Here is a 23,757-nt window from a genome sequence, read left to right as displayed (position 1 = left end):
GTTTAAAGGAAAACAGATTAAAAGATTTTGTTTCAAGGGAAACTGTCTCCAGAGAGACAAAATTCATTTCAAGGGAAATGTTTTCAATGCTCACGTTTCAAGAGAAACTGTCTCAAGGGAAACTATCTCAATAGAGACAAAACTCATTTCAAGGGAAATGTTTTCAATGTTTATGTTTCAAGAGAAACTGTCTCAAGTGAGACAAAATTTTGTTTCAAGGGAAACTATCTCAAAAATTCATTTCAAGGGAAATGTTTTCAATGTTTATGTTTCAAGAGAAACTGTCTCAAGGGAGACAAAATTTTGTTTCAAGGGAAACTATCTCAAGAGAGACAAAATTCATTTCAAGAGAAACTGTATCTAGGGAGACAAAATTTTGTTTCAAGTGAAACTATCTCAAGAGAGACAAAATTCATTTCAAGGGAAATGTTTTCAATGTTCATGTTTCAAGAGAAATTGTCTCAAGGGAGACAAAATTTGTTTTAAGAAAAATAATATTAAGTGAAATAAATCTTATTTCGAGTAAAACAGTCTCAAGTGAGACAAAGTCAGTTTTAAGAAAAACAATCTCAAGTGAGATAAATTATCTGTATTAAATGAGACTGACTCAAGTGAGACAAAATTTAGATTGAAAATGTTCTGAAGATGATTGTTCCTTCTTGATGAGGATATCTTGTTATCTTTTGATCTCATCTTCTCCTGAAAGATCTGTAAAATGTATCTGGATGTAACTATCCTGATGATGGATGTTTGATGTATGCCAAGATGAAATTTATTTGTCGTTTTATTGAATTTGTCCTAAAAAAATAAAGGTCTTTCTTGCACATGATGATGAATGCAAAGATGCAAATTTCATGCGTAATGTATGCATGTGTTAATGTATATGCGAAATATGTTAGGGTTTAAAGAGAAATCTCAATCCCTGGTTGTCAGTCTTGATGACTCTTGATGCTGGAATCTTGAATATTCTTAAAACAAAATGTTGATCTGTGAAGGGGATAATTGCGTGAGCAATCTTCATTCTCTCAGTTTGTCTTCATTTCCACCATGGTGTACTCTTGCAAACCTCAACTTAAGATAATTATCAAATTTTGCCCCAAAAATGGCTTCTTTTGCCCCAGCTTCAATCTTGAGCTTCAGAGGGATATTTGTTGAATTCCAAGACATGCTTCCAGAGAACTTATCTTGTTTGACTTTTTAAAATTTTGAAAATATGAAAAGGATTTTTGAAAAATATTGCCTCATTCTAGGTTTCACCATTGAAGAAAATCATAAAACCAGAGTTCATTGGATATCAAAATAATCAAATGCTCTTTTAATCTTTGATAGCTGCAAACCTTTGACAAATACCAAGATCGAAAAGTTGGTTTAGAGATGGGTTATTAAGGTTTGTTCCATCGATTCAGTCATCGTGAAGATCATGGCATACCTTTTTTCTTGATTTGACATTTTGATCGGAGGCGAACAAAATGACACAACTAGCATAATCAATGGCTAGACCTTTCAGAATACTTATGTTTCAGTTCTCTAAAATCTTCCATTTGTTCAAGTTTTGTAAGCTTTTCTAACAAAGGTAATGCAGAAATATCGGTCGAAAAATGAGATTCTTGAGTGCTCGTGTGTATTTGACTATAACATGTGTTTCTCAACTCCCTTAGTCTATTATTACCAAAAATTTCTTAGATAAATTTGATTTACTTTGCCATTGTCTGGCTAGCCGAATCCATAAAGCTGGGGCATTCAACCAATTGCTTTAGAGGGATAGCTTATTATTATAATCACTTTTATCAGGTTTAACTGAAGGGTTCATCTCATCACAAAGTCTTTGGCCTGACAAAAGTAGTGGAGCAAACACCGAATTGCCAAGTGTCCTAGCAATGTCATGGTTTGAATGTAATCTATTCATAAAGCCAGGGCTTTCGAGTTTCCTCTATAACCAATTGCCTTAGTGGAATAGCTCAGCTTTACGGATTTAATTTCTTAAGATTGTTAAGAAGAACATGTTATAGTCTAGGTGTTTTTTGAAAGCCAAGGGATCTCATCTTTAGAGTTCAATTTCCAAACAACTAACCTAAACTAGATTTGCTTACTCTACTATTCCATATGTGAAGATCATTATCATCACTGAAAGTCTTAAACAAAAGTATAAACCAATTAGTTTTGCAATATCATGTGCTAGTTGCTCCATTTTGTTTGCTCCTAACACATACCTGAATACCAAACCTTTGATGGACTCTTCATGAGAAGAGAAAACTAGTTCGGTCCCTATAAGAGAAAAACATGTAGTCTGATGTATCTTTTAAATTAAGACCAAGGGGTCTTTGTTTTGCAGGGTTCAATCTTGTTATTTGTTAAAGATTCACAACCTCAATTATTAAACAGCTTTTAATTAAGGTGATATTCAAGGAATTCAAGATTTAAATTTTTTCATTTCCTCTGAAGAAAGCATTTTATTTAAAATGTTTAAAACGTCAAGTGACTTTTGAACATAAAAAGCACAAAACAAAAACAATTTCAAACAAGATGAGAACATAGAAAAACTCCTGATGGATGCCCCAATCAACTCGATCAGAATGCCTCATTACTCATTGAAAGTCAATGCCCCTGAATCGATCAGGTCTTGGACCTTACGTTTCAATGCCCCACAGTTCTTAGTGGTGTTCCCTGAGCTCCCGATATGATAACTGCATATGGCGTTAATATTATGTCCTTCAGGATATGGGGCCTCTCTAGGTTTGGACTGAACCAGAGTCAAAAGATTCTTCTCAACTAGCGTTGGGAGCAACTCCTCATATGTCATTGGGAATGGACTGATGCGAGTCTTTGTTATGGAAGACATTAAAAGGTCTCATCCCCAGATTAGTCAGGTAAGATTCCCTTTCATTCCTTGGTTCTCTCTGAGTTCGTTTAGAAATAACGGATGATACAGCTACAGTGGTTGAGATCATAACACCTTTGTTAGCGTTGTAGGTGTTGATATTGTTGATCTCTCGCTCTTTGTTCTTCATGGGAGGCTTCTCACTAGAGTCCCCTTCTTCGATTTTTCCTTGTTTTATGGCTAGCTCAATCATCTCACCAGCCATAACTAGATCTGAAAAACATCCCGATGTGATTGCCACCAGGTGGCCGAAGTAAGGTGTCTTCAGGGTTGTACAAACAGCTTTCTAGTTTTCTTTTCATCCAAAGGTGGATGAACTTGTACAGACAGATCCCTCCATCGTTGTGCGTACTGTCGGAAACTTTCATTGTGTTTTTTTCTCCAGGCTTTGTAGCATAACTCGGTCTGGTCTCATATCGTTAATATGTTTGTATTGCTCCAAGAAAGACTTGGCTAAGTCTTTCCAGGTCTTAATATGAGTTTGACTGAGCTGGTTGTACCACCGAATAGCTGAACCAGACAGGCTCTCCTGGAAGCATTGGATCAGGAGTTGGTCATTTCCCCCATATCCCGTCATCTTCCGACAGAACATAGTGATGTGTGCGGATGGGTCGCTATTCCCGTCAAACTTCTCAAATTCTGGGGACTTGAATTTTGGAGGAAGAACCAAGTCTGGGACTAGACTGAGCTCCGTGGCATCGACTCCAGGGTAGTCATGGTCTCCTTTGACTACCTTCATTTGCTCCTCCAACTGCTTGATTTTCTCCTCCATCTTCTTTGATTTGTCATCTTCGTCCGAATCCGGTATATGGTAATAACCCGAATTGTTCTCAGGGTTAACTACAGAGGAAGAGGGCTTCGCTTTTATAGCAGATGAGTCCCCTCAAAGTTATGGTAAGTTTTCAAGTGAGATAACCACTTGTGGGGTAGGTGGTATAGTTACCCCTTCCGGTGAACTTGCCCCAGGCGCACTGGTCTGTTGTAGGCCAACTAACTTGGCAACGATCTGATCCACCAAAGATTCTTGGTTCTTCATGATTGTATTCAGAGTACTCGGACTACTCTGGTTTATCTTATCTTCAAGCTTCTTCTGTAATTTTGCCATGTTCTCCTCGATCTGAGTAATCCTGGCTTCCATTTTCTTCTTTTTCAAACAGGTGTTATGCAGATGGGGTGTGTCCAACGCTTGAGGTGGAATGTCTAGTGTTTATTCCTTTTATTGAAGCATTCTTTCGTTAGTTAATGTGGATGAAATGAAAAAAACGGAAAAGAAAATGAAAATAATGCGGAATATGCAAGAATGCATGAAATGTTCGAGGCATTGATCCAAGAAATGTGTCTGTTATTATGAATAATCTTTATTGGGGACAAAAGTGTTTTATCTTTTAAGAGACAAAAATATCGTGACAGCTTTTGACATGTTGGCTAGTCTTCTACCTTCGTCTGTCATTGTTTGAATAACCTGTAGAATCGCTCCGGCTTTTCTGGATGAACTGTGCAAATGTTGAGTTTCTTTTTGTACTGGTCCAAGAAATCTCGAATGACTGAATCTCTGGCATTTATCTTCTGTTGAACCTTTTCCCAACGAATATGTCATTGGAGCCCTCAATTGATAGGAATTATGTGAAGTTCATTGGTCTGTTTCTTGAATTCGTCAGTAATGGTCTCCAATTTCAGCTATCGTTTTGCCATTGTTGTCTTTGAAGGGACCCCAAGATCAATAACCTTCATCTTGCCCCTACAACCTCTGCCAGTCAGTTCTTCAAAGATAGACTTTCATTGTGCTTGATGTAGACCCGGTTCATTCTGGGTCCTTTATAATGCAGCAGAGTGATACACTAATTGTGGGCACCACGTCTTCTAGATTGAATATGATACATAGTCTCCTTATAGACTATCCTCTACATTTTCATCTCTTGTATTACAACCCCTTTGTCCATTAATGCAGATTATTCATGTTTAACAAACACGTTTTTGGTGGATCAACACCTCGTTTTAAATTATGCGAATGATGAAAACAAAATAAAGGAAAACAAAAAATAAAAAGAGTTAGTGAGGTAAATCAAAACAATAATAAAAATGAAAAATCCTACCCCACATGATATCTGCCCCACATGCTTTAATTCCTACCCGGACATGATCTTTATCCCGCATGCTAATTTCAAACAAATCCTAGCCGTATATTTGTCTACTTCGCATGCTTTGATCAGAAAGTAAAGCAGGAGATAAAGCAGTCTAGCATTTGGAATGAGGTCTTGGGGTGGGCTCTAATTCCGTGTACTCTCCCGATTTAGGTTCTAAAAAGGTACTCAAGTTCTCCTTGCTGGTGCCCCCTTGGGCTTGCCAGACCCTTAGTCCTAAGCCCATTACAAGCTTGTATGGACTAAGTTAAACTCGAGAGGAAACATTCCCTTATGCCCATACGGAGAATAAATTCACACGAAGGCATAAGGTATATGAATCCTGAAGGTTACTTGCTAGGCCTATACGGTGAATAAATTCATACGAAGGCGTCGCTTTTGCCCCCACTTAAAAGGGTTTGGAACTCGGGTATAGAGCTAGAGATGACAATTTTGAAAAATATCTGAAATCATTAAAAAACGTTAGTACAACTATTTATTTGAAAAAATAATTAAAGAAAAATAATAAGAATCTAATAAATAAATTAAAATTTAAACTTGTAATTTTCGCTAAAAAAAGACAACCGAAAATTAATTTCGGCCTGACTCACTTACCTGTCCCCAGTGGAGTCGCCAAGCTGTCGTAACCGTCTTTCGGTTGAGCCCGAAATTGGGCTTCGACTTGGATTAAACGAATTAGGAGTCGCCACCGACCATTTTAAAACAAATTTAGGTGGGTCGGACACCATCTTATCTGATCTGCGTTGTTCCAGAAATGTGTCGGGTTCGGGAGTCGGTTACGGTCAAGGAATGATTAGCACCCTTGAACCGCCCTTTCGGTACTAATTAATTTAGCGGTTGTCTTTATTTGCGAAAATTTAAAAATTTAAATTAAAATTTAAAACATTCTATTCAAATTGTTTACCTTTGATCGATTGAAATTATCTTAAAAAGATCATAAAAAAGTTAGTATTAAAAAATAAAAATAAAAATAAAAAAAGGAATGAAAGAAAATTCAAATGCAAGAAAACATAAAATAATAGCTAAAAAATAAACAAAGATAAAAATAAGAAACGCAGTACCAAATTAGGAATAAATAGTTACTAAAATAAAATGGACAGAAAATAAAGTGTCAAAATTAGAAATAAACAAAACCAGAAATATAACATGTTAGTGACTAAATTAAAAACAATGAAATTAAAGTGACAAAAGTGAAATAAATAAAATGTAGAATTTTAGGGACCAAAATGTAAAAACACGGCGACATTTAAGGGGGTTTAACATAATTTTTACGTATATATTTGGGGTCATTATGCAAAACACGGCAGGAATTGAGGGGACTTGAATGTGAATAAAACAATATTTTAAGAAACAAAAATAAAAGTTAACTAAAACTATAGGCACCTTAAGTGAGATTAACCAAAATCCAAATTAAAAACACTCATCCTTCCTTGTTAACTTAAGAACACGTGAACCAACAAATATCCCCTTCCTATTTTTTTATTTTGAGCGATGGAAACAGATCTCTCAGCTTCTTTTCGTTCTCCTCTTTCACAAATCTCGCAGTGGCCGACTCTCAAAGGCTCCTAGCCCGTGCCGCCTCGGTTAAGAACCCTTTTCGTCTTTTTTATTTAGCTTCGAGATTGGTACAAAAGCTTCGATCTCCTTAGTATTCCTTCGTATTTTTTGTGCAATTTCTAGTGTAAATCGTGAGTAATCTCGTGCCTAATCCTCCACCCCTCGTGTGTGATTCTTTTACACTTATTTATAGTAAAAATAGAGGTCTTATTTTTAGTCTATTTGAGTGTTTGATTCAATGTAAAACACTCGGCTAACATTGTTGTTGGTTGCCTTGAGCGAAACGGCCGGCGTTGGTGGCGTGTGGCCATGAAATCCGGAGGTTGACCGAGGGACTTGGTCGAGCAGCGTGAGCAGCGAAGACTCGTGAGGCGCCGCTTGGAATGCTGGCTGGAAACCCTAGCTCCCGTGTATGTTTAGGGTTTACTGGGTCACCTGTTCATGTTGTACACTGTTGGGCCATTGTAAACATTTGTTGGGCCTGAAACGTGTAACAAAACAAAAAATGTATATAATATATAATATATATACGCGTAATATGTCATACTGTATAATATATAGTTATAAGAAAGGACGAAATCGTGTGTCTACAAGTTTAATGATAATTTTAAAAAATAATATATGTATATATATATTATACAATATACGCGTAATATATCATACTGTATAATATATAGTTATAAGAAAGGACGAAATCGTGTGTCTACAAGTTTAATGATAATTTTAAAAAATAATATCTGAATGACCAAAACAGAACGACATAAATAATTTAGTGACTAAATAACATACTTTACCCTACGAAATATAACTCGTCCAGGATGAGTAGAATAAGATATCCCAACATAACAACCAAACGCTCAAGAGAATTACCGAAGCGGCGGCAAAGCCTTAATAAGATCTGCAAAGACAGACTGCAAAGCCTTAATAAGATCTGCAAAGACCGAAGCGACGACAGAGCCTTAATAAGATCTGCAAAGACCGAAGCGGCGGCAAAGCCTTAATAAGATCTGCAAAGACCGAAGCAGAGACATAAAGACAAATCAAAGTAAGCTGAAGGGAAAACATAAGCTGAGTCTAACCCAACTTTTTTTTTTATTAACTAACCCAATTTGGTTTAGGGGCGAAATGGGAAACGAAGCAAAAACCACCGCCAACGTAGGTGGAGGATTCCGGGCAATAATGGAGCACTACATTTACAGCGGTGAAAAGAAGCACGTTATGGCTGGCATCGTCATCATCGCCGTCGTTTTTGGTGCCCCTTGGTTTCTCATGAATCGAGGTGCATTTTTCTCTTCCCTTAATTCTTCTTCTTTCAGCTTTGCTTTCACTTTTTTTTGGGGGTGGGGGGTGTTGGGTGGGTTTTGGGATTTGGAATTTGGGATTTGAATGAAACATTGAATTATATATATTTGCAACTTTGAGAAGGTTTTATGTTTACTGTAGACTTAGTAGACGAAAGCAAAGATAGATATACAGGATCATCATTGGCTTTTGTTTCTTGTTTGCTTTCCCCCCTTTCCTTTATTGGGTTTACATAATAGTTAGCAGTTGATTATGAAATTCTTGATGGGCAAAATTTCCTGCATGATTTGAGTCGATGAATCTGTTTTTTTTCTTCTTTTTGGAAATGGTTCTAAAATTTCTCTGATGTTAAAGAATCTTTTTGTAGTCATTGGAAACTTGGATTTCAAAAGTTGTGCAAGTTATGTTATAGAACACATATAAGTGTAGCATTCAATTTTCTTTTTCAAATTCATGGTATTTTTGGATGCCTAGTAGGTTTAAAATTCATACAGATATTTGTGAATATAAAATTCATGTTTTATGATTTTCAGATGTATATGTATAGTTCTTTTGAATCTTAACTAGTATATATATATAGTGTATCTATTTCATTCACTATTTATATAGTAAATGGAATCCAAATCAAATCTTCAAATTTATGTTCTCAAACATGGTATTAAGGAATCAGTCAAATTGGAGGGATTTGTTTGATGTTGTTTGCTGGAGTTTATATTTGTACACAACTCATGTTTGGAAAAAATGCTAATGAAAAGAAAATGTGACAAAAATGTAATTGCATCAAAGTTAGGGTTGTCGAGGAACCATATTAAAGCTAAATCCTAACTTCTTTTTAACTCATTTCTGTTAGCAGCAGACTATCAGCCAATATTTATGATTCCAATGGTTCTTATATAGGTTTTAAAATTAATTTATTTTTATTGAACATAAAAAGAATGTGCTAGTTTATGTTGACATGGGTCAAGAAATTCATTTCATAATATAAATAAGCTTGTCTTGATGGCTGTGGGTGCTGGTTTATAAGTAGTCCTTTCCTGGGATGTTAACATCATAAGAAAATTGAGAATTTGGCCAATTTTATCAAGGAGTTAGGTTTATATTTTCTTTTCTCTATCCCGTCGTAGCAAACCTTAAAATTGCTTTTTTCAGCTAGGGATTGTATATGCCTTAGGTATTCTTGTTCATATAAGTTAGAACCTGAAGCTTTTGTGCTGAATAGGTTAAGTGTTTTCTGAAGGGTAAAAACTTTTAGGTTGCAACTTGTGGAGGAAATAGTTTTCTTTCCTTTTTTCCTTAAGAGATTATTTGATTTTGGCTCAGCTTACAGATGATCTCTAGTTCTTAGGAGCTGCGTTGCTCTAACTCTTTTATTTGTCTTCAAGCACCCATGTCGACATGTACTTGGACATGGATATAGATATGTGTCTCTCAAATGATCCTTCAAATACATGGAAATACTTGAAGAAGAAACAGAAAGAAAAGTTGAACATACCCGTGATGGACAAACCTGTATTTTATACTGGCGCATAGATCAAGTAACATAGCTTTGGAGATACTTTTTACTTTTATAAAGAAACCCTCTACTTTGTAGGTCTCACTTTTAAGCATAGAATAGATGTTATTCTCAGGTTTCTTTGGACTTTGGTGTTGATTGGAGAACAATTTTGTTTTCTTCTAGGAATATGCTGATAATGTTTCGCATCTCTTGTTATGTTCTTGGTTTATCTCATTACTAATTTATTTGGGAGGATATTCATTATCACTTGTTGTGGGTCTGAACACTCTAAAAACTTGTCTTCAATTGATGATAAATGTGCTTATTTAATGAAAAATGTTATTTCATATATTTACTATATCTTCAGGTGCTATGCTATAAGTTTGACTTTTCCTTCTATGCCAATGACTGACTCACTCTATAAAAGTTTAAAATTTCAAAATTTGAGCAAGAAAGAGTGGGATTCTCTGGTTGATGACTACTCTAAACTTAAACCTTTTAGATATTAATCTCATTAAGGGGTCCTATTGAAATGTTTTTGATAGATAACCGTAGGAAAGTTATGCGAGGATAGAAAATTTACCCAACTTCCAAGATGTCATGTTGCAATCTTAGTGTTTAATCCTCTAGCTGCTTGTGAATATTTGTGTATGCTTGTTCCAATTTCTTATAGATTCTTTGTTAATACATTGATCACTTAAACTGATCGAACAAATGCTTGATTTTCCTAATAGGATCAAAGCATCAGTCACACCAAGATTACATGGAAAAGGCTGACAAAGCACGGAGTCAACGACTTTCTTCTTCAAAATAAGTCAAGTTCTTCCGTCCATCAGCAACATTTTTAGAGTCGGAATCGAAGCTCGTAATTTGATGGTAATCTGTTTTTGTCCTAGACTCAATCGAAAACCTTGAATGCTGAAAAAAGCGAAAATGGCAAAAGTAATAATATACTTGCTAGATGCTGTTTGGAAAAAGAAAAGAAAAAAAAGTCATAGAATGATCTGATCACTTTCAAGGTCAACATTTGTTTCGTATTTGTGGTTATAATTTTGCTTAGAAATGAAATTGTTGCCCCCTGATGTTTGTTTGACAAAATTCTCTTTAATGAGGAATAAATTATCAGACTTGAGGTTGATTAAGTTTCCCTTTTTTAATACAATACGGAGGATTTTGAACGTTTAAACATGTTGAGTTGCATGTGCTTTTGTATGTCACTATGTTGCACCAGTGAAGATACCAATCGAGTTAAAACTCACTTATCCTTATTTTAAAGCTTTCTTATTTAACTAATTATTTATTTGTCATGTTTAATATTTTACTTCCCTATGTATTAAAATGGGTTATGCTGTATTCGAGTTTCTACATGTTAATATGGGTTATGATTGGTTGAGATGACTTAATATATATATAGGGGTGTAAATGATGAGAGCGTTCGACTAATTGTTTGTGAACTGTCTGTATAACGTTTGTTTATTTAATTAAACATGTGAAAATGAATAAAAATTTTATGTTTATTTAATAAACAAACAAATACAAATACAGTGTGTTAGGTTCATTTATGTTTATTGGTAAGCTTGCTTATAAGTTCGTTTATTTTGTTCTTAATTTTTTTTAAATATTGATAAAGGTGAAGATAGGAATTAAATTGAACATAAGGTGAATTTTGAAGTATAATTTCACTATTTTCTTTGGCTTGCAAATATTTAACAAATGTTAAACAAATATGTTAGTCATCGTTAAATGAATGTCTTTTGAACACCAAACGATTAAATATGAACATCAAGAATAAATAAACAATACAAATATGATACCAAAACTTTAAACGATGCCTTTAAAAATAAACATGAATAACTTTATTTGTTTGAATTCAATTCATTTACACCCTATGTAAAGGATACTCTTCACAGGATGATATAACTGAAACTGAAGATGACATGACAAGGGCAATATTTTGATAATTTTTTTGGTAAAATCCTCTCGAGTAATCGATATACTAGTCCAAGAGGTTGTTTAAAACACAAGTTGATTTCTAAATTTGATGACTTCGGACCATCAATCAAAACAAGTAACTTACTTCCATCTCTAATTTTTTATTATTCTCAAAGCACTTGTTCCGTCCAAATTTTCTTGAAGCATCAGTAATCCTCGCCTTAGCATATTCCTTACAATATTGGAGCTCTTTAAGTGACCAAAAAGGATAATATCGGATTAAGGGCACCACATCCGATCATGCATGCGTCTTGGAACCGTCTTCTTCTTCCAACTTCAACTACGTATGGTACATTTGCAGCGCGAGATGACCATGCAATTTCAACAAAAGAATGAACTAGAAAATGAGAGCTTTCTGTTCTGGGTTTCTTTCCATATACATTTCAGGGCACAAAATTCTGCCAAAATGACTGCTCCCTTCTTTCATAGGGGCATCAGTCTTCTGTACTTGAAGAACCATATAAATGCACAAAATATGATGATCCCAGAAACCCCAGTAATTATGAGGACCCCCTTAAATGCACCAGGCTCATCAAACATTGGTATGACGAAGTTCATACCAAATATTCCTGCTACAACCCCAAATATAGCAACAACAAAGGTCGCAGTTGTCAGCAGCAGTTCAAACTGTATCAGCTGGTTTCGAACATTATCCTGCAACCCAAAGTTCGTCCTTAGATATAAAATAAATAAATAAATAAAACTCGGATGCTTTTTTGGAAATTTGACACAATTCCAAACATATCACACGAGTACCAGAAATCATAACATCAAAAAATATGAGAGAAAGAAAGCAGACTAAATTTCTAGAATATGGTTAGATTCTAGGCCCTGCAATCATATTTCCAAGGTCATTATAAACCTGGAAAAGATCCGATTTTTTCATCCTATTAATGTTTCCATTCTAAGAAGTTTTCAACAAATGAGCTAAGACAATCAGAGAATTAAAATATCACTTGGAACCATTTGGATTCAGCGTGCCAGTTGGGTAGGTGTAACAAGAAAGCCCCTGTGCATCCAAACAGAGCTTTAGAGTTTTATCTTCTCCACTTTAGGTTCGTGGAAAATAATACTTCTGTAATAATTTATTCTATCAATGAATTAAGATAGTATACCAGCTGAATGTTGATGAAATCCTCTGTGTCATCAATGTATTCTTTCAACTGAAACAAGAAGAAAATAGTATTATGAACGAAAAGGAAATAGATCACAATAAGTGCTTTACACACCGAAGTCAACTTATTTAGGGTGCTGTCAATGAGAACAAAGTATGCTTCCAGTAACATCTCAAGCTCTTCAATATTCTCTGTAGTGCTGTCTGAACTCCTCATGCTCCCATGGCGGCTCCTTGCAATATCTCCATCATCATCCATTAGCTGCTCTATCTCATCTCTAACCTAAATAAATACCCGCCCGGGGGGAGGGGGGGGGGAAGTATCAGAAGATGCAAAGCTGCTATTCACCTTCCAAAGAGAGAGGCAAATACTTTATACCTTCTGAACTCTACGAGTCAATGCAACAAGTCTGCTCTTCAATCTGCGGACACGCTCCAAGTTTAACGTACTGATCTTTGATGTAAGCTCATCCAGTAGGGGATATGCTTCAATTTCCAATTCTGCTGCCTTCAGAACATCAACTGAGTTACCCACTTGCTCAGAAGTAATCAAATGTAACCAACAGAATAAATTGATGGTTAAAAAAGGTGATAATTCCTACAAAAAAAGAACGCTGTCCAACAACTAGAATGTTGCCATGGTTAAAATATAATAACAGAGTTCCAATTGGTTGAGGTATACAAGTGCTACATATAGCTTTCAAGACCAGTAGGCTTTAGGTTGGATCTCTAATATGGGTTGACTCATACAGCTTTGAGCAGCGAAGGATTAGTTGTCAAATTTGATAGTTCAACAACCAGAGAAAATCCACACATTCTCATCTGATAATTCCATCGATCCAGCAAGATTGCTAAAATCCTTTCTCCTCTTCAAACATGATAAATACTTGGGAGGGCTTAAAAGGAAGTGACAAAACTAGATATCCCAGAGGACTTCTAAAAACAGGTGACAGCACAACAAACTACGATATGATAGCATTAAAAGTAAGGATACAGAACTATAGAAATATTCTCACTACAAATAAACAACTTCATTTTGGCTGGGACATATAAACAACTTCATTTTAAGAGAAACAAGAAAATGAAGCTGTCCAAGTCATCCAAGATTCAAGAGGAGGATGAAGGGGAAGAGGGACAAAAAATAGGCTGGCATCATATCCTAGCAGCTCAGTATTGCAATTGGATGCTTCCCTCCCAAGTGACCTGCCTCCGCAGGAATGTTTACATTATTTCATTTTAAGCCTACTTAAGTTCCAAGTGTCAAGGTTCTGACTGCTGTTTACTCAACAACTAAGGAGTTTTTTGAATTCTGACAATCCACCTTCGCAGACCCCGCTTCAAGAGGATGAAGGAGAAGGGGGGACAAAATACAGGTACCATATTTCAATTCTTTGAATTAATTCATTATAAACCTACATAAATTTCAAGTGTCAAGGTTCTGACTGCTGTTTATTCAACAACTAAAGAGGTTTTTGAGTTCTGCCTCGCTTCTGGAATCCACCATGACAGGTGATCGTGATCTCTCCAAAAAGTTACTAGATGGAAAAGGTCTAATTAAATATGGGTTCATTGAGTTATTTTCCCCACACAAAAGAAATACTAAATTCTAAATTTACATATTCACATGATAGACAATCTGCAGTTTCATTAAGCAATTTCCACTTTGATATGTTGTCACTACAGCAGACACAAAGCAATTTTCAGATACAAAGTTCAAGAAAGCTAGTGAAAAATGTACAATTGCCTCATCCACTTTCAAGATATCCCTTCCCCAGAAAAAGTTAGTATTTATTGTGACTTCAACAAAAAACAAAATTCCTCCACACACAAGTTATGAGAATGGGGAACATGTTAAACATAACCATCTTTAGACATACAAATATAATTTTCCAATGGTTAGAACGATGCCCTTTTTCTTAATCATAAAAATGGAGAGAGTGAGAGAGCGAGAGAGAGCGAGAGAGCAGATATTCTGATGGCAAAGATGGAGAGGTTCATGGAGGGGGTACTTGGTCTGCGTTCGTTGACTACCTTAGTAGAAGAGTGAACAGAAGAACATTAGGGGAACATTTTAGTTATCATGGAAAAGTTATTAGGGTGTTTATTCCTTTTATTAACAACAGACCAAAATACAAGGATTGTACGTTTGCATTTGTCCATTTTGCTAGCAGGAAGGATCTGTGCAATGCGGTGGAGAAGATGAACAATGTCAGGATCGATGGGAAGATAATTTCTGTTTCAGTAGCTAAATATGACAAGTTAGCTGGGATGAAGAATCGTGAAGGGAATACTGAGGAGGGCTTCAAAAGGGTAGAAAAAAGGAGAGTGGAAGGGCAGACGAATGGCTTCTTCAGCACAAGTGAATGAGAAAAATGGAACGAATGAACAAGTTCCATGATGGAAGAACTTATAGAGACATTGTGGTTGGGGTGAAAAAAGTTCCAGAAGGTCATCAAGTAAAAAGGAAGAGAAGAAATCTTTGGATGTCTTTATTCCGATGGAAGAGAGATTATGGTTGAAATCTTCACTTACTGGCATTTGCAAAGATATTTTTGAAGTAGAATTTGTGCAGAAAGCCTTACGAAATGAGGGCTTCAAAGTTAAGGTGATAAGGTGGGGATGTGCGAAGAATGCGTGTCTGGTGGTGTTTCAGTCGGTTGATGAGAGAAGAATTGCAATGGAAGAAAAATGGGAAGCTTTAACGTTCTGGTTTGATATATTGGAGCCGGTGGTAGAGGAGGGGGGTATCCCATTAGCTTATTGTGCGATTTCAATAATTGGTGTCCCATTAAATTGTTGGTCGGTCCCGTTCTTTACTAGCTTAGCATCCAGATGGGGTAAGGTTGTAAAAATCCAAGATCAAACTACGCATAGAGTGGATTGCAGAGTGGCGCAGCTGCTACTAAGGGTTGAGAGTCCTTTTGACATTCCAGAACAAACCATCATCACTACGTATGGGAGAAAATTCATGATTAAAATTAAAGTTGATGGTGCTGAGGATTTTTCCCAAGAATTAACAGATATGGAGGTAGAAGAAGTTGCAGAGAATCCATGGGAGGAAAGCTCTTCGGATTGGAGCAATGAAGACGTGCAGAATCGGCAAGAAGAGCAGGAGGGAGTACAGGAGTTGTCAGCACCCCAAAATAGGATTGAGTATGGGGTTAGAAGTTCACAACAAGGCAAAAACACAACTACCGAGGGAGGTTTGAATTTAAACATAGGTAGGGAAAATACATTTGACTTGTGCAAAGAAGTGAAAGAAGTAGGTGATGTCTCTACACAGTGGGAAAAGTCAGAAGAAGTTAATGAAGGGAGAGAAAATGAGAAAAGTTTGGGAGGTGTCCTTATAGAGCATGATATAGTTGACTGCGAAAATGGGCTTATTAGGGGCCCGGTTTTAAATTTCAGGAGTGGGCTGGAGCAAGAGGAGGAGAGATTAAGCAAGGGTGGTTGTTTCGAAATAACAGAAAATAATGCTGTGCAATGTCAAACTCCTGTGCAAGTGGGATTTGTTTCCCTGACCTCCAAAAGAAATTCGGGGACTGTATCTGGGAGTAGATTGAGAAGGGGCAAATACAAACATGTTTATTCAAGATCTAGGTCGAGGGGAACTAGGAGCTGTTTAGGTACAAGTTCGGATTATTTATATAGCAACGAGGAAGAGGAGGGGGCAGAGGCATTGGAGAGCTGGAATGTTAGTAAATTGTTAGGGGTCACATTTAGAGGGGGGAAAAAAGCTTTTATGAACAGAGCAATTCCATTGATTAAGGAGAGAGGACTACATGGGGGAAATTAAGGGGTAATGGTTTCCAAGGTTATGATAGGATATAGATGATTAGTTGGAATTTACTGACTTGGAATGTTAGAGGTTTGGGTAGGAGGATAAAGGCTAGAGCTGTAAGGAGGGTTGTTGATGAGAGAAAGCCTTTAATTTTTTTCATTCAGGAATCGAAAAAGGAAGTGTTGACCCCGTCGGTAGTGAGGAAAATGGGAGGTAATTTGTTGACAGCTTCGGTAATTTCAGCAGCTGAAGGTTCTGCTGGAGGTCTGATTACTTTGTGGAATGAGGTAGAGTGTAAGGTTATAGAGTGAGGTCATTCATAGGAGATATGTAGCAGTTAAGGGTATTATTGATGAGTCACAAGGAGCATGTTGGTTCATAAATGTGTATGGTCCAAGTGTTGATTCAGAAAAGGAGGCGTTTTTTGGGGAGCTGTTATCATTCTTAGAGAATATAGACTGTCCAATGTGTCTCGGAGGAGACTTCAATGTGGTTATGTCACAGGAAGAGAAGATCAGAGGTGCAGTTAACTTAGCTACAATGTTTTCTTTCAAAGATTTTGTGAGCAAAGCTAATCTTCTGGATTTGCCTATGGTTGGAGGCAGATTTACATGGTGCAACAATAGAGATATCCCAACTTATGAGAGGCTAGATCGATTCCTAGTGAACCAAAGATTTTTATCTTTGTTCCCTATGATAACTCAAAGACTCCTAGAAAGGTCTGTTTCTGACCATAACAGCATCTTGCTGGAAAATAGGGGCTGGAATTGGGGCCCTAAACCGTTCAAATTGTTTAATTATGTCTTGGAAGAGGATGGGTTTTGTAAGATGATGGAGGGAGAACTTGTCAAGCTTTGTGATGTGGAGAATAGGCAACCAATCTCTAGTGTACTAAAAGGAGTGCAGGGAGCAGTGAAGAAATGGTCTGGGAAGGGCTATCTTGAGATCCCTGGGAGAATAAATAGGTTGGAGAAAGAAATTCAGGTGATGGAACTTAATTTGCAACAAGGTCTCTCCATGGTGTCTATGAAGAACCTAGTGGAAGCAAAGAAAAAGCTGTGGGACTTGTATAAAAAAGATGAACTGATTTGGTTTCAAAAGTCAAGATTGAAGTGGAATTTGAATTGGGATAAGAACACCAGATTTTTCCACCAGTGTGCAAGAGGTAGAGGAAGGAGAAATAATATCAAATCCATCAAAGTTGATAATGAAGACATTTCAGATCCAAAACTAATTAAAGATTCGGTGGTGCACTTTTTCAAGGGGTTGTTAAACCAGGAAAATACATTGGAAGTTGAGGAACTGGACTTGGATTTTTTAAAGCTCTCGAATCAGCAGAGTATGGCCCTCGAGAAGCCTTTCTCTGAAGAGGAAATTTGGGGTGTAATCGCTAATTCGGATAGTAACAAAGCACCTGGCCCTGATGGACTGAATTTAGGCTTTTTTAAGAAGTTTTGGCCAAGTCTGAAGGAAGTTTTGCTGCTGTTTTTTACGGAATTTTATGAGGGAAAGGAATGGGACATGGAAATCAACCCCTCTTTCCTCTCTCTTATTCCAAAGAGGGACAATCCGGAGGGGCTTGAAGACTTTAGGCCTATTAGTCTTGTTGGGGGTTTCTACAAAATTCTTTCAAAAGTTCTAGCTAGAAGGTTAAGCTTGTGTATTAATGATGTTATTAGTCCATCACAATTCGCATTTATTCCGGGGAGACACATTTTAGATTGTACGTTTATAGCAAATGAAGGCATCGATTGTTGGAGGAAAAAAGGATTGAAGGGAGTTGTCTTTAAGGTGGACTTCAAAAGAGCTTTTGATTCGGTTGATTGGAAGATCTTGTTGAAAATAATGAGTAAAATGGGGTTTGGAGCTAGATGGAGTTCTTGGATGTATAAATGTGTTTCAACAGCTTCCATTTCAGTCTTGGTAAATGGCACTCCTACGGAGAAAATCAACATTACTAGAGGTCTAAGGCAGGGCTGCTCGTTATCCCCTTTGTTGTTCAATTTGGGAGGGGAATTGCTACATTTAATGTTGGTGAAAGCAGTGAACAAGGGGCTTTTTTCGGGTTTTGAATTAGGCTCTAATGATCGTTCTTTCATGTTATCTCATTTGCAATTCGCGGATGACTTAATAATTTTTAGTAAGGCTTCTAGTCATGATTTGGTGAATATTAGGAGGGTGCTTCTAATTTATGAACTGCTGGTGGGTTTGAAGTTGAATTTGTCCAAGAGCAGAATTTTTGGAATTAACGTGGGAGAGGAGTTAGTTTCATGGGCAAAGGAAATAGGGTGTGTAAAGGGAGTTTTTCCATCAGAGTACTTAGGTCTTCCATTGGGGGCTAAGAGGAATTCTTTTTCCATGTGGGAACCGGTTGTACAAAAATTTTATAAGAGTTTGGCGGGTTGGAAGGCCAAGTCTTTATCTCTGGCTGGAAGGGCTGTCTTGGTCAAATCCGTGTTGTGCTCTCTTCCAATATACTACCTTTCTATTTTTCAGATCCTTATTAGCGTTCTCAACAAATTAAACTCTATCATGGCATCGTTTTTATGGGGGGAGCATCAGAGAAAAAGAACATTCATTGGATCAAGTGGGATTTGGTGTGTAAGCCAAAGAAGTTGGGGGTTTAGGGATCTCGAATCTGTTGTTATTAAACAGGGCTCTTTTGGGGAAATGGGTGTGGAAATTTGCTGCAGAGAAAAATTCTTGGTGGAAATCTGTTGTGTGTTGTGTTTACAATATGGATCCTAATTCTTTGATGATCCGGAATTCTTGGACAGCTCGTACTTCTTGGATTTGGAGAGGAGTTGTTAAGAATTTCTTTTCATGTGATGCATTTGGGGACTGTTTTAGGAGAAATTTGTGTGTTAGAGCAGGAAATGGAGAAACAGTTAAGTTTTGGCATGATGTTTGGTTGGGTTCGGTTCCTCTTAAAGATAGGTTTCCAAGGTTATTTGCTCTCTCGAATAACAAAGAGGGTAAGGTTGCAGAATTCAATTGCATTATGATGCGGGTTGGGTTTGGGATATTCAAACGAGAAGGAATTTGGTAGATTGGGAGGTTGAGCAGTGGCTGCAAATTATCTCTCTGTTAAACAACTCTTCTTTGTCCCTAGTAGAGGAAGATTGTTGGATTTGTTTGGGAAATGGAGAGGGCTGTTTTACAGCAAAATCATGCGTGAAAGCTTATTTTGATAGAGAGGGTAATGTTGAATTAGAAAGCAATTGGGAAAGATATGTTTGGAAAGGTGTAGCTCCACCACGTGTGGAATCTTTCGTTTGGCAACTTGCTCATCATAGAGTTGCGGTGAAAGAGGAACTGCTGAAGAGAGGAGTTACTGGGGTTGAAGACTCTGTCTGCCCTATGTGCAGGAAGTACAATGAGTCGGTCGCTCATTTGTTTCTTCACTGCGAAGTGGTATGGGTTTTGTGGGCTAAGTTTTTAAAGTTATGGAATGTTTTCTTTGTGGTTCCTGGTTCGTTGATGGATTTCTTTATGGCCTGGGATGATCTAGTGCCACGATCTCACATATGGAAGTTTATTCCAAGAGCAGTGTTGTGGTCTGTTTGGAAATGTAGGAATGAGGTGATTTTTCAGAATGGGAAGGTTGATCCAGCGTTGTTGTTCTTCATTACACGTTTCAGAACTGTTTCTTGGTTTGAAACATCAGTTAAGGATGTTCACTTTCATTTCGATTCTTTGATGGGGGATTTAAAACTAGCAGATCAACTTGGCAATTCGCATAAGAAGAATCTTCCTTCTTCCAGGTGGAGTCCTCCTCCGGAAGGGTTTTTAAAAGTAAATGTTGATGGTGCAATGGTTAAAGATTAGGATAAGGTGGAATAGGTGGCTTGATTAGGGATGGCAGCGGGTTGGTGCTTGGGTCATTTTCAGAGAAGGTTGGGGGAGGTCCTCCTTTACTCGTTGAGCTTTTGGCTATTAATAGAGGGTTGATTCTTATTGAGGAAGTTGAAGCTGATTTCTTTCCAAATCAGCGGATCATTTTGGAATCGGACTCTTCCAATGCTCTGAAGTGGATTAATAATCCGAACCTTAGTTCTACTTTGTTCCAATCCTTGGTAACGGATATAGCTTCTACTGTGGAGAGGAAGGGTATTATCACAAGGCACATCTCGAGAGCAGCTAATTGGGAAGCGGATGAATTAGCTAAAGCTAGCATAGGCTGATTTTAGTTGTGTAATTGTTAAGGTGTTATGTCTCGGTTGTTACTATTTAAAGTGTATTAGGGTGTTTTATGCTTTCAGAATTATGGTTGTTCTGTTTTGTAAGAAGTTTTTGTTGTTGAGGTGTGGAGGTGTATTATTGTTCTTATTAATAAAAGTTAGAGGCACTATTTCCCTCCTTCCAATGTCCTTCATGTTATGTTTGTAACATGTAGGATAAGAAGGGGGGTTTTAATGAGGCCTTATTCTATCAAAAAAAAAATTTCCAATGGTTAGTAGGGTATGATATCCATGATATCACAGATGTTATAATCCAATCTCCCAATGAACGCATTTGATTTCATAGACTATCACTTAAGCGATGGCCAGCTAAAAACAATAGGCATTGCATAACATATAATGCACCAATTCCTACATTGTTTGGCAGAAGAATGCACACAGATTTGTGGAGTTACCAAAAAATAATTCGATTTGATTAGATGATGCATAGGAATTCCTATTCACTTTACATTAAAAGGTCAGAGGTACAGATCAACAAGCATTGAAAAACAACTGAGAAATTATTTCCAGATAGCATGATGTTACAGGGCTTAAATAAGAAATGATCCAATGCTTGAACTTGCAGAGAAATTATCTTCTATTACTACACTTCTCTTTTCTCTCAAGGGCTTTTGAAGGAAACAAGAATAAGGTTCAAAGCTTGGAACTCAAAGAAAAGAGATGTCCATGATTGCCTTTTTCTCTAAACTAAGAAACTAGAGGTGGATGAAAAATTTCACCCGGCCTACTTGACCCGCAAGACACGGCAGAAGCCCAAATCAATTAGCCAACACTGACCTAAAGTCCTAAGACCAAAAACTGAAGTGACTAGGATCCGAACAGAATCCTGAATCGACCAAAACTTGAACAACATGGGAAAATTTGAACTTATTAAAAATCTGCCCAAAACCACCCAACACACAACCTAAAGACTACAAAACTTCATGAACCACAACTGAAATTATCAGGAAAAGCTAGAAGTCAACACCTAAAATGATCCAGAAGTCATCTCTTACCATCTCTATGGACAATCATAATGATGAAAGGCACTTGACTACAACTTGTGTCAGTGATGTTTAGACCTACAGTCAAAGTTCTTACATCTAACAATACTTTCCTCAGAATCTCCAACAGGTAATTTAAAAATATCAAGCACCCTACAGATATCTGTGTTCTTTAGTTGAAGGTGAAACTCATACAAGCTCTAAGAGAGCACTTTAATTTGTAAGAAGGAACATCCCAAAGTTAAGAGTCATCTCTAACATGCTAAAGAACATTTACTTATGAACCTGTCTAATAAGATGAGATTAAAAAAGGCAACCATAAAATACAAAGACTAGCACAAGTTTTCTGATAGAAATTTTAATCTGTAACAGGGAGCACAAGAAAATTCAATCTTAAAAAATCCTTCTAGATAGGACAAGAAAATATATCTTATACTACAGTAAGGATAATGTGAGAATTTACTTAACAATCATGTGCATGTAAGAAGAAAAGAGCTTTTGAAGACATATTTCAATATAGCAGCCAGATACAGAAAAAGAAAACGTTCTTCTCCCACTCAGTTATATTAGGTTATAAGTTATTACGACCAACCAGAATAATGATGAAAATCCAGCCAAAAGTAACAAGAACATGCAACATTTTTCATGACTCGCTCTTAGATGCCTTATTTATTTTCCTTAATTTTTACATAGCTCAACATCCCCTGCAATAAAAAAGCAAATCTGCCGTCGATACATATTCCAACCAATTTTCTCTAATTATTATTATTTTTGAAAAATAAAAGCATCAGAAATTTGATAGTTACCCACAAAAAGGAAAAGAAACTTTATGTTATGGTTATGAAGAGGAGTAGGAAGATGAGGAGAGATAGAGAATGGTGTTGAGTCTAAAAACTATAAATGTATAAAACATTAATACTACTGCTATTTTATGGTTTGATCTCCAATTCATGAATTAACCATTTTGCAGCATGATATATTCTCAGGTGATATTCTACGTCTACAAGCGCATAATTAGAAATACCATTCGTTTATCGTCCCTAATTTAGTTCAAACACAATAAGACATTTTAGGCCACTTTCACACACCTGTGAATCAAGGAACGTACAAGCAGCTTCCAAAGCGACTTCAAGAGCTCTGAACTCAAAGGGAAAATAATCAGGGGATGTGTTCACATATACATTGTCAAAACCCCTACTGCTCCTTCTGCTCAACTCAGGACCCTCCGACTGCCAAACCTCACCTACTCCACTTGTTAATCGCCTTTGTAGCTCCACAACATACTGCAAAACATAGCTATCAAGGGAATTCAAGAGTAGAACCTCATCGGCAGTGATTGTACACCTTATCTGTTCCAAATTTACAACAATTGCCTTTTCTCTACCAAGGATTGTCGAGGGGTAAACAAAAAGAGGATCAAGAAGATGTAGGTCCCGTGCCGGTAGATCACATCGACGCATAATAGTGAACTTGTCAACCTCAATTATCTGTGAATTCCCAGATGTATCAACACGGATCCAAGATCGAAGTCCTTGGCCACGCTTCTTTAACCCTGATAAATCCATGTCTTGGAAAGGTTGGCGTCCAGAGGCAGATGGCCGATAAGAAGCATCTCTAATGTTTACAGTTGATTGAGGTCTCGGTGGAAGCAAACGCTCTTTTAGGTTTGCCATCACAATACACTGAAACAAACAACAAAACCAGTTAACCACAAGACTGTATAAACAAGTTCTGAGGGAAACAAAAGGATAAATATGGCCTTTTTACTTCATATCCTGAATACAATTTCAGAACTAGATTAAAGTTCATTAATCCATCAGAAACCACATCAATTTCATTTCTTTTTTGAAGTCTGAAATAAAAAATCTATTAAACCATGAATAATTAAGCGTAAGATACGGCTGATAAAGTTCAGCATCGGATCTAACCTCAAAATTAGCTTAGTTCCCTTCATAGCCTTATAATTAAACGGAATACGATCATTATAATATAAATAAAACTGAAGGGCAAAGTCCGTTAAATTCCAACTCAATGCCAAGCATAATAAAGAAACAAAACAAAACAGCAACAAAAGAACATATATTTCAAGGAGACTAGCTTACTTCGAATAAATTAAACTGAGATTTAACTCCCATATAAGAGTGAAGAAGATTTAATCCCAGATAATCGGATTGATAAATTAAATTGTAACAACATGAAGAAACTTGAGAGGAGGGGAAAACCCCCAGTATTCGGAGAAGTACCTTGGCAACAGAGGATGATTAAGAAAAGAA

At 36.8% G+C, this 23,757-nt stretch overlaps 2 protein-coding genes across 3 annotated transcripts; one reads left to right on the top strand and one right to left on the bottom strand.

Annotated features, from left to right (window-relative positions):
• Positions 1–3,140: 3,140 nt before the first annotated feature.
• LOC120203811 (magnesium transporter MRS2-1-like) lies at positions 3,141–23,634 on the bottom strand. Of its 2 annotated transcripts, XM_039203987.1 has the most exons (7): positions 23,587–23,634; positions 22,573–23,166; positions 12,859–12,987; positions 12,595–12,762; positions 12,481–12,528; positions 11,788–12,019; positions 3,141–3,177 (listed from the first exon to the last, which is right to left on the bottom strand). In XM_039203987.1, exons 1-6 carry the CDS (start codon positions 23,617–23,619, stop codon positions 11,789–11,791), a joined length of 1,203 nt encoding a protein of 400 aa, XP_039059918.1. In that variant the 5' UTR covers positions 23,620–23,634; the 3' UTR covers positions 3,141–3,177; position 11,788. The 2 variants fall into 2 exon arrangements, with proteins under 2 accessions (XP_039059918.1, XP_039059921.1); XM_039203990.1 differs by lacking the exon at positions 3,141–3,177 and having other exon boundaries at positions 11,783–12,019.
• Positions 7,447–10,466, top strand: LOC120203826. Its single transcript, XM_039203996.1, has 3 exons — positions 7,447–7,621; positions 7,695–7,855; positions 10,108–10,466. The coding sequence occupies exons 2-3, from the start codon at positions 7,702–7,704 to the stop codon at positions 10,185–10,187; spliced, it is 234 nt and encodes a 77-aa protein (XP_039059927.1). The 5' UTR covers positions 7,447–7,621; positions 7,695–7,701; the 3' UTR covers positions 10,188–10,466.
• Positions 23,635–23,757: the final 123 nt, after the last annotated feature.

The sequence above is a fragment of the Hibiscus syriacus genome, unplaced genomic scaffold (genome assembly GCF_006381635.1).
Source record: "Hibiscus syriacus cultivar Baekdansim isolate YM2019G1 unplaced genomic scaffold, ASM638163v2 tig00000340_pilon, whole genome shotgun sequence".
NCBI lineage: Eukaryota > Viridiplantae > Streptophyta > Magnoliopsida > Malvales > Malvaceae > Hibiscus > Hibiscus syriacus.
The sequence above is the reverse complement of the archived record's forward strand: the minus strand, read 5'-3'. Positions and strand labels throughout refer to the sequence as shown.